This window comes from Nannospalax galili, unplaced genomic scaffold, assembly GCF_000622305.1.
Source record: "Nannospalax galili isolate Female #2095 unplaced genomic scaffold, S.galili_v1.0 scaffold624, whole genome shotgun sequence".
NCBI classification, from domain to species: Eukaryota; Metazoa; Chordata; class Mammalia; order Rodentia; family Spalacidae; genus Nannospalax; species Nannospalax galili.
In genome coordinates, this window is record NW_008351633.1 from 1,026,506 (window position 1) to 1,044,300 (window position 17,795).

The following is a 17,795-nucleotide window of genomic DNA, read 5'->3' on the forward strand; positions in this document are numbered from 1 at the left end:
AAAATAATTCAGACAACCCTCCCAGGATATAATAGAGCTCTTGCTTCTTTCTTTCTGATTAATTATATTAACTGTTCATATCCATAAAATGTTATTTTAACCTTTGAAAGTTAGTGAACAGTCATGAGGAGATAACAATCTAAGGATCTGCCAGATATATCATAAAGGGCTCCTTTAAGATTACTGCACAAGTGAGGTGTTTTACTTTGCTTTTTCTTCATTATGATCCCTTTAAAAATAAAGTCCAACTTCTCTGCTTTAAAAACTCTTTTTTTTTTGTCTTTTTGAGACAGGATTTCCCTGTAGCCCTAGCTGTCCTTGAACTCAGAGATCTGCCTGCTTCTGCCATCTGAGTGCTGGGATTAAAGGCGTGGGCCACCCCTGCCTTTAAAAACTTTTTAACTAGTTTTAATTGTATTACTGAAACAGAATTTTATAGCTAAGTATCAAAAAATCCCAAGTAAGTCTAGGACTTCTTCATTTGACTTACTGCTTTAATTTTAGTACTAAGTACTAAGGGCATCTCATTATTCACTACCTACTTGCCTATTTTTGTTCCTATAAGTTAAAAGAGTAAATGTATCATTCTGAGGGCCTAAATAGACTCATTCTGTAAGATTTTATTTTCTAGATGTTTTCTGTTCTTCAAGTGAGAAAATTAAGTTCTGTTTGGGGATTTTATCATTCCTTGGGTGGCAAGAAGTATTACAGTTTTATGGACTGACTCTAATTCTAATTCATCATCCAAATATTACAACAGGATGTTTGATAAAGAGTTTGGGGGCATAAATGAAAATAAATCCACACGATGTACTTTTATGGGTCAAGGTGTTAAGGGTACACAAGCTTTGTCTCAATATGTAGATGATTTAAAAAAGTAGAGGATAACTTCAAGATTCTCCTTTTATGCACTACCATTGGCTCACATATGGTTTTGACAATGAATCTGAATATATCCATTGATAATGCTTTCTACCGCTCATCTCCTGCATGGCTGTTCAATAACTTTCAAACCTAACCATTCCCCAGCTTATGTCTACTTACCATCTCCTTGCCCACCTTGCTTGTTACTGGCCCATGATTTGGGAGCAGGTGCTACTTCTGGGGGTGCTGCAACCCCAAGTTTTGGCTGTGCTGGTGATACTTCTGGGACTCTTTAAAAAAATATTAATCCATTATTTCAGATACTGAATACTAAAATAAATAAAATAAATCATATAAAGTTTCTGTGCTAAGTTTTGGCTATCAATTAGTTAATACTTGCGGATCTCTTATGAATGGTTTCCCTCTGCATCATTATCTTTTATTTAAATTATGGCTGTTTTCTCCTATTTATCTCTACCTTTGAATAACCCAATGAGATGACAGCCTTGTTTATTTTCCATTTTGCTAAAAAAAATACTTCTAACTAAAAACAGCCACCAACATTTCAAAGTATATACATATAATTTAAAATATAAGTATATGCATACATACAGTCTGGACTGGAATAATTAGTCGGTGGTTAAGGCTAGGCAAGCTCCAATTGTCAGTCCACAGATTCATCACTGTACTTAATTGTAATTCAAAAGGTAACAGCAATCTGTCTGATTTGTTCTCATGAATAAAAGGTGATTAAAAACAGTCTACAGTTTCAATCACTTTAATATAGTAATGTAGTTAAAGAGACTTAAGGAACGCCAGTATTATTTCTAATACACCCAAACCTACAGCTGACTTGTTACTATAAAATAATTTTATAACAAACTTCTACACAAGTGGTCAAATACTATATAAAGCTTAAGCAGAAAAAAGAGCATTTGATAACAGATATAGGCAAACAAAATACAAATCCTACCAACTGTCCAATAGCAATCAATTCTTTTTCTTTTCAAAAGAATTTTCTCTTAGAATTAATTTCTAGTCACAAAGAAGGAAAATACCTGATTTGATGAGGGTAGGAGAGGAAGGAGTGATGGTATGGCTATGTATGCTCTAAGCAACGTTGTCATTAGAAATTATGCCATTTGTTTTATCTTGATAATAATGCCACTAGACTCAACAGGAAAATGAGTCTCAAGACTTTAAAAGGGCATGAAATATAGGTAGACAACACCTGGCATACAGTAGTCACTTTTGCAAAAGTTTCCTACAAAGCAGAGTATTGTTCTTTTAATAGACTTGGACTCACTTTTCTTCTTCATGCTGCTCTTGTTTTGATGCCCATCCTGTGCCATCTTTAGGTACGATATTCACATTTGGATCATTGCCTTTGTTCTCTGCTTTCAGACTTGGGAGGTTAGCAGGTGGAGGCATCCGCCGGGAAATGCCAACTTTTCCAAGACTTTGTAACCCATGTCGAGCTGCAACTAAAAAATCAGTAACATCAACTTTCTTAGAACATCATTTTATTCTTCACATGATATGAGTCAACGGAATCTTTGAACGATTATTCCTGATCTTTAGAAATCTGTAAATTCAGTTTACACACCTGCAACATAATTCAAAGAAAAAGTATTAAACAATCAAGCCATTCAACAGATAAGCTATCCTGGTAATGTGGTAACAGCAGGCCTTAAAAAGCCAGGCTGGTGGCACTCGCCTTTAATCCCAGCACTCAAAGGCAGAGGGTGGATCTCTGAGATTGAGGGTGGCTACAGAGAGACCCTGGTCTCAAAAAGACAAAAGCAAAACATAAAAAACCCAAATCATTCCCCCTCCCTCAACAAACAGAACTTCTAAAAATGTATGTAACACAATATACTATGTATGTAACACAGTGTATTATGTGTGTGTGGCCAAAAAAAAAAAAAAAAAAAAAAAATCACAAATTGAAGGAAACCCTAGTGCAATTTACTTTAAAAACAACAAAAAAGATAATCTGCCATATAAAAGGCTATTGGCTACTGAATCTACTACTGTAAAGGGGTAGGCACTTTATAAGAGAGACTTTTCTACACAGGGACTGTGCTGAAGTGTCCTTTGAATAAAAGCACAGCCTCTGCCCACCTCTCCCAGCTCCTGCGGAGTTCAGGAGACCCGGGTTTGAATCCCAGCACCCACATGGCAGCTAACAACTGTCTGTAACTTCAGTTCCAGGGGATCCAACAGCCTCTTCTGTTCTGTACGGGCACTGCACAACATGAGTGCACTTACCTACATGCAGGCAATACATGCATACACAAAAATATAAACATAATGAATATATTAAAAAAAAGATGTTTCAACCCCCAAACCCCAGATAACCAACTGAAACCCACGAACAAACAAACAGAATACTAAAAAATAAATATGCTGACTTTATCTTCACAAAACTACTAATAAGCCATAGTCTACTTTTCACTGTATATATTGGTTCAGTGGACCCAGATTAAAAAATAAAACAGACCCCAAAACAAAACAAAGGATTTTTTCTAGAGATAGGCATTTATAATTACTAATGGCTCTGAGTTTCCCCTTAGGAATTATATTGCTAGTTTTTTTTCTATCAATAAGAGAAGAATAAAAGCGTGCTTTAAAGATTCTATTACAGTATAAATTTTCAAATGCAAAATACTCAACTCAGATTTCTTTAAAATGTGTGAATACAAAGGCCAATGGAAATAGGGCTGCATTAACCTGGCTTCTATGGTAGTAGTAGTTACACCATGCTGTTTATAGTAATAAAACAACATAAACGACAATGGATTTACTCACCTGTGGTCTTCTGAGTTTCCAAAGATTTGCCTTTGTAAGTATTAAATAAACTGAGTGTTGCATACTTTTTCCCATCCTTTGCTTTTGTGCTCTGGCCTGACTTCTCCGACATTTCGGTGGAAACTCATCGAGTCCAAAACCTCCTGCCACACTCCTTAAAAGTAGTCTTTAAGATGCATATAAGAACAAAAATAAAGAAAATTTTTAGTATTAACTGACCAAAAGCTTAACATATTCACAGGAAATTGGGGGTGGGGTGGGGTAGGAAGGCAATGAAGATATCAGTCTTTAAAATGTGTTCATGATATTTTCATAGATCTCTTTAATATAGAACAGATTAAATAAAAATAAACTATTATGCACTTGACAAACACATTATTTACAATTGGTTTATAACTACTAATGTTATCACAGAGAATAGCTAAAATCCATCCCAAGATGAATACTTAAAATATACTGAACCTAAGGAGGCTGTCCACTAACAAAGACACATTATTTGACTTAAAATAGGCTTGAAATGACTGACAATAGGCTGTATCACATGGGACTCATCTAGTAGGAAGACATCATCATTCCCTTCTTACCCTAATGGTACAGAGATGCCCTAACAAACAAATCTATTAACAAAAGAGGAAAAAAGACAAGTATTTCTCATATTACTTCCCTTCAATTTAAGGAGAAACTATATACGTACATTCTGGAGGGGCTAGTTAGGGTCAAGGTAGGGTAGAAGGTGACTAATTCCACAAGAGAAACCAGCAATAGCTAAAAAGACAAGAATAGGAACATACGAGCTAAAGGACAGTACAGCTTTTCACATATACAACTGACAAAAAAAAAGTATCAGCAATATGTCAGACAAGAGAGTTTTCTGTATGCTTGTTTTACAGCCTTCAGGATCTAACTCAGGACCTGCTTGCTACAACATGCTAGGCAAGTGTTTTCCACAAAACCACATACAACACTAGCTCTTCACACATTCATTTATTTAAATAAACTACTTCTTGGGGCTGGAGAGATGGCTCAGCAGTTAAGAACACTGGTTGTTCTTGCAGAAGACCCGGGTTCGAATCCCAGCACCCACATGGCAGCAAACAACTGTTAGTAACTCCAGTTCTAGGGGATCCAAGAGCCTCTTCTGTCCTCTGCGGGCACTGCATGACACAGGTGCACTTACCTACATGCAGGCAATACATACATACACATAAAATAAAAATGATAAATAAAATAAATTTAAAATAAATTACTTCTTGTGATAATTTGGGACTCATATGCAATAAAAAGAACACTATTAATACACATATAATTGCTATGTATGTTCAATTAATTGTACCTCAGGAGTGTTAATAATAAATGAAGGTTCGAAAAGTGATTACACACTTGTAAAATTCAACACATTGTCAATTTTCACCTATTTCATGATACAGGAAATAGTATTATGTACAGTAAAAAAAGACGAACACCAATTATTCACTATGTAATAAAGATTCAAAGAGTTCTCTCATCGGGTTAAAAAACCAAAATGCATTTATCAAGAAAAAAGTGAATTTGCTCTTTCACACTCACTTGGATGCCAACTATCTAAGAATAAGTATTTCAGAGCTCCCTTAACACTCCTATTTAATCAATATATCTAAGACATGGCAACAACATGAAAAATATACTCCTTAAAACATCCCAGGAGCAAATCTTCAAGTCCACCACCATCTATTGGCTAATTTATAGGTAAGACTCAGCACCCTGTGCTTTAATAAATCCTTCAAATTAGTTCTGAGACTTAAAAAAGATAAGAATCATTACAAACAGGCACATTCTAAACTGAGGTTCAACTCTTGCTGCACATTAGTATCATCTATGCATTAAAAAATATCAATACAGGAGAGGGAGTTTTAGTTTTTCGAGTGATTCTAATGTTCTTAAGAATCACGGTACCTTTCCTCTCACTGCATCTGAAGTCTATTCTTCCTCTTATACTGTGTACCTTGCCCTCTATTCCTTTCTCATTTCTATAAAGAAGCTCATTAACTTCCATGGCACTCTGCACTCCTAAAGAATGCATACTACTGCCACATAGAGTTGTCAACTTTAAACTAGACTAGGCATCCTTAGAGGAAAGCTTACAAATATTCTGTCCAGTCTAATAAAAAAAAATTAAAACGAAGCTGAGCGTGACAGAGCCAGCTGGATCTTTTTGAGATTGAAGCCAGCATGGTCTACAGACTCTTTCACAAAACAAACAAAAAAACAATTCTTGATAAGATGCTAACGAGAATGCAAATATAATGAAAAACCCCAACTACTAAAGCTATGAACAATTTACCCCAGAAATAAAACTAGTGAGCAAATGTATTAAAATGTTCAATTCTGAAAGCCAGGCATGGTTGGTGCATGCTTGTAATCCTGGCACCTAAGAGGTAGACGAAAGACAGTTCAGAGTTCTGAGCTAGGCTATACAGTTGAGACCCTGTTTCAAAAGCCAAAAGGCTATGTACCATAATCAATCATAAATTACTGCTAGTTGGTTGAATCAACCAAGGTTGGTTTAACATAGACAAATCAATCAATGAGATATACATTAAAACATAAAGCTACTTGATCATGTTTATGAATGCAGAGAAGTATTTGAACAAGGTTCAGTATCTTTTCACAATGAAGTTCTCAACTAAAAGTCAAAGAAAATTACCTCAACATAGGCCATTTATGAAAATCCCCAAATTAAACTCAGAATCAGTGGGAAAAATCTCAAAGGCTTTTCCTCTAAGACTGGGTAGAAGGCTAGGATGCTCATTCTTAACACTTCTATTCAACAAGTTCTGAAGAACAAGAAACTGCCAGTAACCAGACAGAGCTAAGAATTATCTGAAACAAAAGGTCTGAAGAAAGGCCAGCCGTGGTGGTGTATGCCTTTACTCTCAGCACTCCAGAAGCAAAGGCAAGCGAATCTCTGTGAGATTGTGGTCAGCCAGGCCTACAGCTGGAGCAAGAGGGAAGACCCTGTCTCAACTACCCCCCCCCCCCCAGAAAGGCAAAGAATGATAGGGCAGGACACATCCAACGTCCTCCTCTGACCTCTACCCATGTGCACAGACATCATACCACTATATATGTAGATTCTAGTTACTTGCAGAATTGCTGGAGTCAGACCTGGTAGATGTATTTTTTGAAAAACTTACCCAGCGTGTCTCGAAAGCACAGCTACAGTTCAGAACCACAGAATTTTAGTGAATTTTAGTCTAGAAGTGTAAAAAAAATGTAAAAATCATGCTTAAGGAAGCAGGAAGAGATAAAGTAGGCAGAAATCAGATTTTGTAGAGCCTGTTAGAGAGGTAAGGAGTACTGTTCTTGTTTATTCTATGCCAAGAGCCACTGGAAGAAAACTGGAAAAAAGAAAAAGAATGAAGGAACCACCTTCATTAGCTACATTTAGTATTAGTAACATCGTAAGTAGCAAGAAACAAACTGGTACAACTTACACAATTAGTGATTCCCCCCTACTCCCAATTCTTCAAACAGTAAGCTTATAAAGAGCACTTATTTTCAGCCTGCAAGCTTCTCATTTTAGAAAACTTATCAGCTGTTTGATAAGGGATCAAGGGCACTAGACTTTCTATCTGTACCACTTTTAACTTTAAAAAGCTGCCTCTTCTTTGTACTTGTACAACATTAACAACCATATTTGTATTGCCATCCTTATTAATGTACTTAAGCATCTAAACAGTTGAGGTTCAGTCTGTAAACAACTGTTTTGAATACCCCCTCTTATAGGAAAGCAATCAATTCTTCTAAAATTGAAGATTCTAGACTGAACAAGGCCAATTAAAAAATGGCATTTGCCATTGAAATTAGATAAAATATGTGCATATGCATCTTCCAGATTTTGATATATATATTTCTGGCAAAAAACTCCTACTAAAATGATATGAAGAAATAAACGGGGTATGTGTAGGAGCCAGTGTTTTTAAAGCAAACAGCTTGCTTCCAAAAGAGAAATTTGGGAAGTAGTTTGTCATGATACAAGGACCAGTTTTCAAAGTGAAAGGGATGATACTGAACAGTGCTAACAAAAGATGTTTTTCATGAATGCCAAACTATAATATGTTGAAGTACATAGAAGAAAAAAAAATCTCTAAGTGGTTTCCATATCTTTTTCTGCTTTTTGGTCTTTTTGAGACAGGGTCTCCTTGTAGCCCCAGGTGACCCGGAACTCACTAAGAAGACAAGGCTGGCTTCCAACTCACAGAGATCCTCCCGGCTCTGCCTCCCAAGTGCTGGGATTAAAGGCGTGTGGTCAAAGGGCCGTGCCTGGTCCTGTTTCCACATCTTTAAAAGAGCTATCAGTTATGATTTCTGTGTAAGAAATGTAAGATTCTAGTGTTTAATGAAAATGGGTAATCTTGAAAATCTGGTATATTTAGAAAAACACCACCCATACTTTAGCAAGCTCTATTCTGCCCAATTTAAGTAACAAAATTATCTTTCTGGCCAGGAGCATTTCTAAGTATGTTTATCATTCTGTCATTTTTCCTATAATTACAATTTAGTTCCTTTGGAAAACACAATCCAATGTCCCATAGATTTCTGTAGTAAGATTAAAAAGGATCTGTACCCAGGGCTGAGAGTATAGCTCAGATGGCAGATTGGGTTGGACCCCAGGACAGCATCAATCTGAGCATGGTGCCCTCAAGTGGTAGAGACAGGAAATCAGTTGTTTAAAGTCATTCTCTACTACATAGCAGAGTTCAAACATTTCCAGAGGAACAACATGTTTTATTGAACAATTTTTTTGAAATGACACATATTAGCTAGGGATAATAGCCAAGTACCATATACAAATACAGAAAGAACATAAGCTATCTTATTTGATTTGCACAACTGACAGCTTTTAGCCTCACTTTTCCCCTCAACTCTTCTTGCCATTTCTCCTTCCCCCCTTTGGCAACTTAGCTACAATTCATTGTTTCAAATATTATGAGTAAGGTTAACTCCCAAAACTTTCCTTCAAACTACAATGTTCAATGTACATTTTTAATTGCCTAAACACTGGAACATCATTTAAGTTTCTTGACTGAGCATCAAACTTAAAATGTTTATTCCCTGCTCATCAATTTCTCAATTTCTCTCTCTCTCTCTCTCTCTCTCTCTCTCTCTCTCTCTCTCTCTCTCTCTCTCTCTCTCAGGATGGGTAGGCACTTATGGGCAAAATCCATAAATCCATGATCAAGAGACATACTGTCCTCATCCACTGAGTGGAGCTATGGCTTGGAAATCTGAGGTTGCAAAAGATCTGAAAAGCAAATGAGGGGAGAGAGAACAATAGTCTTTTGTCTCTCCACCCCTCCCTCAAGAGAGAACAGTGTTCATGGTGCCATCATGATTGTGGCCCTTACCAGAACCTTTACTGTATGTGTCAGCAATCTTAGCCTTCCCAGTCTCTAAAATGGAGAGAAATTTGTCTCAGGTATGCTACAACAAAGCAAACAGACTAAGGCAGAAGGAAAGTAGAAAGGAATAAGGGAGAGAAGAGCAAAAAGGCCTGGTGATTTCAGCAATATTCACCAAAAACTCTGTCATCAACACTGCTGAGCACTTAGAACAAATTAAGTTTATTACACTTTTGCCTATTTACTACAGTTAAGTCCAAGAAATGTTCATAGAAAATTCGGAGACACGGGAGCATGATTTGGATTTTAGGTTTGCAGAGATGACACAGTAGGCCTCAGACATTAAAAACCCAGCATATAAAATGTGTTGGTGTGCAGACACAAGTGCTGCATGAAGGACAAAAACAATACAGTAAAACAGCAGACAGACAGGACACCTGGATGAAGATGCACGGGAATTCTGTGTACTACTTTTACAACTTTCTATAAAACTAAAATTATTACACCCTCAAAAATTTTTTAAAAATTTGAAAAGTTGGCCTGTTCTCTCAAAGCACATTCTTCTTCCTCAGCTTTTCCATAAGAATTTTCTCTGGGGGCTGGAGAGATGGCTCAGTGGTTAAGAGCACTAACTGTTCTTGCAGGAAGACCTGGGTTCAACTCCCAGCATCCACATGGCAGCTAAGAACCGTCCTTAACTCCAGTTCCAGGGGACTCTGATGCCCTCTTCTGACCTCTGTGGCACTGCACGAGACAGATGCATTTACACATATGCAGGCAATACATTCATACAGATAAAATAAAAATAATTAAAAAAAAGAATTCCCATTGAACTCTAGTCTTAATAAGCTGGTAAATTTGGACATTTACTTTCCATACTTCTAATCTTACAGACCTGTATTCTACACATTCTACCTCAGCAATGTATTTTGGGACTGAACTATTTTTAAAACTAAGGTCCTGATACGTAAAATAATGTAAAAATATTGGACTGGAAATAAGGGCTTAACACCTAAATCATCCCAACTTAACTAATGAAGAAATAAAGTACCTTGCCAAAAAGCATAAGCTAGAAAATGGAGAGTCAAGATCAATTTCAGGCTGATCTCAAATGATGTACCCAAGATAATCTTATAAAAAAATTTAAATTTTCATTGAAGAGAAAAATGGCTATTATCCCTAACTAATGTGTTATTTTTAAAAATATTTTATTATTTTTAATTTTGTATGTATGAATGTAATGACCGCAGATACGTAGGTGCACCCGTGTCATTCAATAACTATGGAGGTCAGAAGAGGGTGTCGGATCCCCTGCAACTAGAGTTACAGATGGTTGTTAGCTGCCATGTAGATGCTGACAATCAAACCCGGGTCCTCTGCAGGAGCAGTCAGTGCTCTTAACCACTGAGCCATCTCTCCAGCTCCTAATGTGTTACTTTTAAAAAATTTGCTCAAAAAAACATGTTGAGTACCTACATTATATTCCTCTGGAAACAACAAGCTCTGCTGTGTGGCAGGGAATGACTTTGAACAACTGATTTCCTGCCTCTGCCACCTGAGGGCACCAATAATAAAACATAAATTAAAGATAAATTAAAGGCATCACAGCATACACCTTTAATTCCAGACAGGCAGGTATCTCTGTGAGATACAGGCCAGTCTGTGCTACAATAGTGAGCTCGAGGTCAGTCTGGGCTGTGGAGAGACCCTGTCTCAAAAAGAAGGAAAACAAAAAACACCCCCCACAACATTACAAGCTATAAAAATGGTGCTTCCGTCACTATCCGTTAGAAATTTTAAGTATAATAATATAAAAATATAAGTGGTGTGCTGAGGGATTTGCATAACCCAAATTATGAGACCCTAATCCAGAAATACTGGTGTTTAGAAACATGGTTTTAAGAGGTAATTAGGTTCAGATGAGGTTGTGAGTGTCATGAGTAGATTAGTACCTTCACAAGGAGACAACAGAGCTCATTCTGTTCTGAGAAAGTACAATGAGAAGGCCAAGTGTACGCAAGGAAGGAAGGTTATCACTAGAACCATGATGACAATTTAGTTCAGACTTCTAGCCTCCGTAACTTTGAAAAATAAATTTCTGTTGTTTAAGCCATCTACTTGTATAGTAGGGGGGATTAATCCAGAACACAGCATTTTATTACTCCACTTGTAACTAGGCTGTCCTATTTAAAATTTAAAATGTCCAAACAATCACCACAACCAATCCATCCTAGTTCCAAGGCAATCAGCATTCATGAAATATAAACTTTCTAAGAAGTATTTATTTTCCTGTTTTTGAAACATACACTCTAAATACTAGTCTTTATACATGTCTTAAATACAAATGAGTCAGTAAAGCAGAAAGAACACTTTATTTGAAGTAAACCATAAACAATTAAAAAATACACAAATTAAAGAAATCAATACAGTATAACTACATAACACTTTGCTTTGTTTTTGGTCTTTTTTGAGATAGGGTCTCCCTGTAACCCCAGTTGTCCTGGAACTCACTAGGAATTCGCCTGGCTATTGTAAGTATTCTAAGTATCCAGGAGGGCATTGCTGGCTACATGTGAAAACTACATCAATTCATTCATTCATTCATTCACTCACTCACTCACTCAACTTACTCGGGGAGGTGAGATATGCTGGAATTATAAGTGTGCACCAACAATCATTTCATTATTTAAGAGGACTTGGACAAGTGGCTGGATACTCAGGTGAGGGTCCAGTGACCCTGCTTGGCACTCCTTTAATGAAAGAGCACAACCGTCAACAAGCCCAATTGTGACTATGTTTAGCGATCAGGCTCCAACCAACTAGTCCAGCCTTGGAAGACCAAAGAAAAATGAGGAGGAACCCAATAGAGGGATGCTTTTGGAAGCCCTTGTCAAGAAACTCCAATGGACTCTCATATGAACATTTGAAATGTGCCCTGTTCTGACTTTTTTCTAGTTCCCTGTCTAGAACTTATAATGCTAATTACTCTTGCCTTTACTTCTCCTTCACATCTCCTATTCATGATTCAAGGACTTTCTTTTCCCCTTAGAGACAAGAGTTATGCAATATGGGAGTCTTTTAGATAGACCCACTGAAGGGGTATTCTAATTGCCTCACCCTGTGTCCCTGTTCAGGATGGAAGAAGCCAAAGCAGTCTCCGTCCCTATACCTTATTGGCAATTTGGGTAACCCCTTCAGAGGATGGCATGATAATAGGAGGTAGGAATTGGCTAGGCAGTTAGGGTAAAAAAGACCCCAAAGAAATGTAGCCAGTTTCTTGGCTAAAAGTCAAAATGTCCGTGGGCCTGTTAGCGACACATTCTGTTCCGAAGGCCAAAAAAGTAAAAATGTCTAAAGTATTTGGGAGCTTGTATCTAATCCTTAAAAGATTTTAGGGTTACCTCTTCAGAGGAGGGAATGTTGGAGGGGAGGGAGTAGGCATGGATTTGATCAAAACACCTTATATACATGTATGAAATTCTCAATAAAGTTTTTGTAAAAGTTAAAAAGAAAAAAAAAAGAGGACTTGGGCATCATAAATTTTGCTATGAGAAGCAGAGAGTTCTGGAATCAATCCCCATGAGAAACAGAAAGATGACATTATGATATGAATAATCTGTTAGACCCTGTTTTTTTCAATGTCTTAGAGCACTTGGGAAGCAGAGGCAGGCGGTTTGACGCCAGCCTGGTCTATATATTGAGTTCCAAGCCAGCGGGGGCTACAGAGAGACAAAAAGACCCCCCCCCAAAATCTGGAATGCTAGATGGAATTTAGGAATAACTATGTACTCAGTTTAAAAATGGGTATGATGGGAATCTGTAATCCTAGCTACTGAGGTGGCTGAGGCAGGAATGCTTAAATCCTGGAATAGAAGACCACACTTGGTAACATAGCTACAGCAGGCCTCCAAAAACCACCACCACAAAGGCAAATTTTACAAACGCAGAATATGGCCCCAGCCTGTCTTTATGTACAATAGCATTACTTTATATAAATTGCTGCATTAATACATGTCTAATATACAGGTCTGGAATTTTAACTGTTCCACCCAACTTCATATTTATCACACTATCTTTAGAATAACTAGACTGAATAAAAATGTTCTAATTGTTCAACTGTCCGTAAGTGGAAATACATTACCATAAGATGAAACTCGCCCCACTGTTCATTTTCACAACTTGCCAGATAATACCAGGAGCTGTGAGGCATACTTTGCTGAAGCACAAAACCTGTCACTGAGTTGCTTCTAAGAAATAAGCTGTGATAGTTCTCCCTACCCATTTGCTGGGCACCTTTTCCCCATTAACTTTTTGGGGATGGTGGGGGAGTACAATAATTTGTAAAGATACCTAGTGGTTTCTTTTTAGAAAAAAGAGGGCTCCAAAAAGAAACGATGAAAGACAAGGTGAGTTTCCAATGCTATTATGGTATTTGCAAATGTGGGAAGCTGCAACACAGAGTATAAACCTTCTGCACATTAAGGATTGACTATATAGTAGTCTCCTGACCACAAGTTGCTTCCAAGTAAAAGCAAACCCTTGTCAGAAACAGTTTAAAGACAGCTCTTGCTTTGGGTAAGAGGTACAACTGGCTAACTTGTAAGGTATCTCATGCTTGCTATTTTAAGATGTGTTACAGATGTAATATATGAAGTATAATGTGCAATGATCTCATCAAGTAACTGGCAAAATCATCATCTCAAGTGTTCGTCATTTTTTTGTGCAAGGAACATCAAACTTTCAAGATTGTATCTGCTGCTATAATAGTAAAGCTAAGAATATCACCATATGATGAATGCCTCCACTTTAAATAGCATTATAGCAAAATACCAAAAATTATCATTTCTTAAAAAAACAAGTGTAATATAAATAAATCTGTTAAAAGAGTTTTCAGAATGAGACTCGTAGACAGGCAATACTTGGAAACTGAAACATTGTCAGGCACGGTGGTACCTTCCTACGATCCTAGTACTTGGACAATGGAGACAGGAGCAATAGGAGTTCAAAGTCAGCCTGGGCTACAGAGTCAGAGACCAGCTTTTACTACATGAGAGCCCCATCTCAAACAGAAACACAAACAAAAATGAAAGAGAAATGTGAATTATGTTTCTGGGGCAGAAGAAAGCCTTAACAATTAGGAAAGCAATCTAGCTATCAAATCTTTTGTACTAAAAATCACTGCTGGAGAGCTCATCTTCTTATGTGCATCACCACACAAAATTTGGCAACAGTAAAAGCTTTCTGAACTCATAATCCTATAATGAATCTAAGGTGTTTCTGGCAGCACTCAACCATGTTCCACTAGACAACTTTGCTGTGCATGCCCTCATGCTGTGCAGCAATGCTGTCTGCCAACACCTGGGTTCAGACCAGAGAAGACCCCATGTTATGAATTGCAGTGTTTTCACCAGACACAGCTTCCTACTCTTAGAGAAACATACCAGTTTACGGAAAACAGACATATACAAGATGAATTGTTTTAAGGTAAATTTCTTAACCATTTGTTATTAATGTTTAATTTGTATTACCTACTTTATATACCTGTTTATACGGGGTCATGGACAAAAAGGAATCATGAGTGGAAAAAATTTAAGAAGCCCTGTCTTAGAGGCTGGAGAGAGGGTTCAGCAGTAAAGAACCTGCTGTGCAAGCATGAATAAGGAAGGGCATGAAGACCAAAGTTCAATCATCAGCATCCACTTAAAAAAAAAAAAAAGCCTAGAGCAGCTATTGTGCCTGTAATACTAGTGCTAGGGGGCAGGAAAAAAAAAAGGATTCTTGACATCTGCTGGTCAGCTAGTCTAGTCAGCAACTGAGCCCCAGGCTCAGTGAGACACTGTGTCAAAAACTAAGGTAGAGAGCATCAAGGAAGATACCTAATGATGACCTCTGGCCTCTATGTGTGTACTCGTATACGTAAAGAAGCCTAGTTCTAGGTGCTGGAGAGAGAGCTCAGCAGTTAAGAACACTGGTTGTTCTTGTTCGAATCCTAGCACCCACATGGCAGCCAACAACTCTCCATAACTCCAGTTCACAACATGGGTGCACTTACCTACATGCAGGCAATACACACATACACATTTAAAAAGAAAAAAAAAAAAAAGCCTAGTTCTAGAAAAGTAAAACTCCCATGTTTACCACTTATTTGAAGTGATTACCAGGGCACTCTTACTGAAAACTTACAGTATTTTTTATTGCTCCTAATACACAATCATTCTTAAAACTGTTTTAATCTCAGCTCTAACATTTAGTAGCTACATGACCAGAGGCAAATTATGCAATCTCAACAAGTTTATTAATTTGTCCCTACTTGCAGACTATAATATTCATTCTAATACAGTTTTCGGATTTACTATGGTGTGTATGAAAACTGTAGAACTGTGCATACCACGTAATAAGAACACTTTCAGTCCCAGCACTCAGAAGGCAAAGGCATGTAGACCTCTATGAGTTCCAGGCCAGCTGGGGCTATATATAGAGAGACCCTGTTGCAAAACAATAGCAAAAAACAAAACATTAACCAACCAAAATCCCAAAACCAAATCAACTCCCCTTTAAATCCAAAAACAAGTAGTTTTTAAGTCAATCTTAGTTTTTTTGAGTGGGGAGAGGGCAAGAATGTTTTTGTGATATGGGAGAAAAAATGTATTCTTTCTCAGATGCTCACCTAATATCTTTGTGAAGCTTTCACATAAGTAAAGGATTGTGTTTAGGGGTTAGTATTTTAAGTTTAAAACTATTTATGGTAGGCATCACACAAATTCCTGTGTATTAGAATCATAGAACCATAAGCTGAAAAGCCCAACTTACAGAAAATTAAATTCATATGGCAATATAATCAAACTTCACATTTCTAAGCCTCTAGCCAATATTCTTTTATTTAAAATAAATAAATTTTTTTTTATTTATTTTATGTGTACGAGTGTTTGGTCTACTTGTAAGTGTCCCCATGCATACAATGGCCGGCAGATGCCAAAAGAGGGTGTCAAGTTCCCCAGAACTGGATTTACAGGCTGTTGTTAGCACCACGTGGTTGCTACAAGAACAGCCAGTGCAATCGCAAAGCCATCTTTCTAGCTCCCCTATTAAAAAATTAAAAAAATATATTTACTTTTATTTATATGTATGTGTGTTTCAGTTAGTGCACACTGAGGCCATCAGATCCCCTAGAAATAGAGTTAGAGGCCACCTGATGTTAAGGTTCTGGGAACCGAACTTGTGCCCGCTGGAAGAGCAGCAACTGCTCCTAACTGCTGAGTCGTATCTCAGCCCCCTTTTATCTATTAATTTATTTTAAAATTTTTGGTTTAAGACAAGTATCTTGATATGCAGCCCAAGCTGGCCTCAAATTAACAATCCTCCTGCCTCATTGTCCCAGAGTGCTGAGTTTACAGAGGCGAGGCACCACACCCAGCTTTCTTTTCATTAATTCATTAATTCAGGTCATTTTGAGAAAACGTCTTCCTGTGGCCCCAGCTGGCCTGGGACTCACTATATAGACCAGGCTGGCCTTGAACTCAGAGATCCACCTATCCCTGCCTCCCAAGTGCTGGGATTAAGGGCATGTGCCACCAGACCCGACTCCTCCAATTTTTAAACTAAAATTTCTATGTCCCACATCTCCAAACTTCAGAAATAATTCTGTACCTACCAAACTGTGCTTCTTCAATTTAGATATTTAAGATTTAAACTTAATGTTAAATGTAGCTAGTTGAAATACAGATTACCCTATAATGGCCATATTGCAAACAATCTAAGTTTTTTTTTATTATTTCTTTGTTGGTCTTTTTGAGACAGGGTCTCCTGCAGCCCCAGTTAGCCCGAAACTCACTATGTAGACCAGGCTGGCCTTGAATTCAGTTATTTGCCTGCCTCTGCCTCCCTGGGATTAAAACCCTGTGCTACCAGCCCGGTGTAAATTTTAACTTAAACAGAAATTTGAAGATTAAATTGTATTAAATGTAACTACTCCTAAATGGTCTCACCTTTTGAAATTTTTTTTTACTTTTTATTTTATGTGTATTGCTTGTATGTATGTAAGTGGTACATGTCATGCAACACCCAAGGAGGTCAGAAGAGGGCATCAGATCCCCTGGCTGGAGTTATGAATGGCAGTTAGTCACCATGTGGGTGCTGGAAACCGAAACCAGGTCCCCTGGTAAGATCAGTCAGCTCTTGACCACTGAGTCATCTCCCCAGTCCCAGCAATATCCACCTTAAAAACACATTTAAAAATGGCCGGGTGTGGTAGTGCACACCTTTAATCACAGCACTTGGGAGGTAGAGGCAGGCAGATCTCTGTGAGTTCAAGGCCAGCCTGGTCTACATAATGAGTTCCAGGTCAGCTGGGGCTACGGGAAGACAATCTCAAAAAGACCAAAACAAAACAGAAACCACACAAACATTAAAAAAAAAAAATTCTGACTTGCTCAACCATCTCAATAAATAAATAAACAAATAAACAGTTTTTGTCCCTTAATAACCATTTCTCTGTTCTCTCAATTGTTTCTGGTGTTTTAAATGTTCCTTAGTAAAAAATTTGTTTCAGAGCACCTACTGGCCTCTGCAGAGCCTTTGAGCAAACAGAAAATACCCTTCTCAGAAAAAAGAAGTATTTTTCTTGGTGAGGAGTTAATGTCTTAGGAAGGAAACTTAGACCAGGGTACAGAAATCTGCTAGTAGAACATGGGCTGAATTTAGGTTCTTTTTTTTTTAGATTTCTCTAATTTTTTTATTATA

At 37.5% G+C, this 17,795-nt stretch overlaps 1 protein-coding gene across 14 annotated transcripts in view; it reads right to left on the bottom strand.

The window, feature by feature from the left end:
- Prrc2c (proline rich coiled-coil 2C) overlaps positions 1 to 17,795 on the bottom strand; it is a 75,238-nt gene that overhangs the window by 51,355 nt on the left and 6,088 nt on the right. For 9 of the 14 annotated variants that reach the window (XM_008848514.2, XM_029553751.1, XM_008848515.2 and 6 more), the window contains exons 2-4: positions 3,676 to 3,841; positions 2,171 to 2,348; positions 1,045 to 1,154 (exon numbers count right to left, since the gene is read on the bottom strand). In XM_008848514.2, coding sequence (XP_008846736.1) covers positions 1,045 to 1,154; positions 2,171 to 2,348; positions 3,676 to 3,787 — 400 coding nt within the window. In that variant the 5' untranslated portion in view covers positions 3,788 to 3,841. The remainder of the gene's footprint in view (positions 1 to 1,044; positions 1,155 to 2,170; positions 2,349 to 3,675; positions 3,842 to 17,795) is intronic. The other 5 variants (XM_008848508.2, XM_008848519.3, XM_008848512.3 and 2 more) reach the window with 3 other exon arrangements.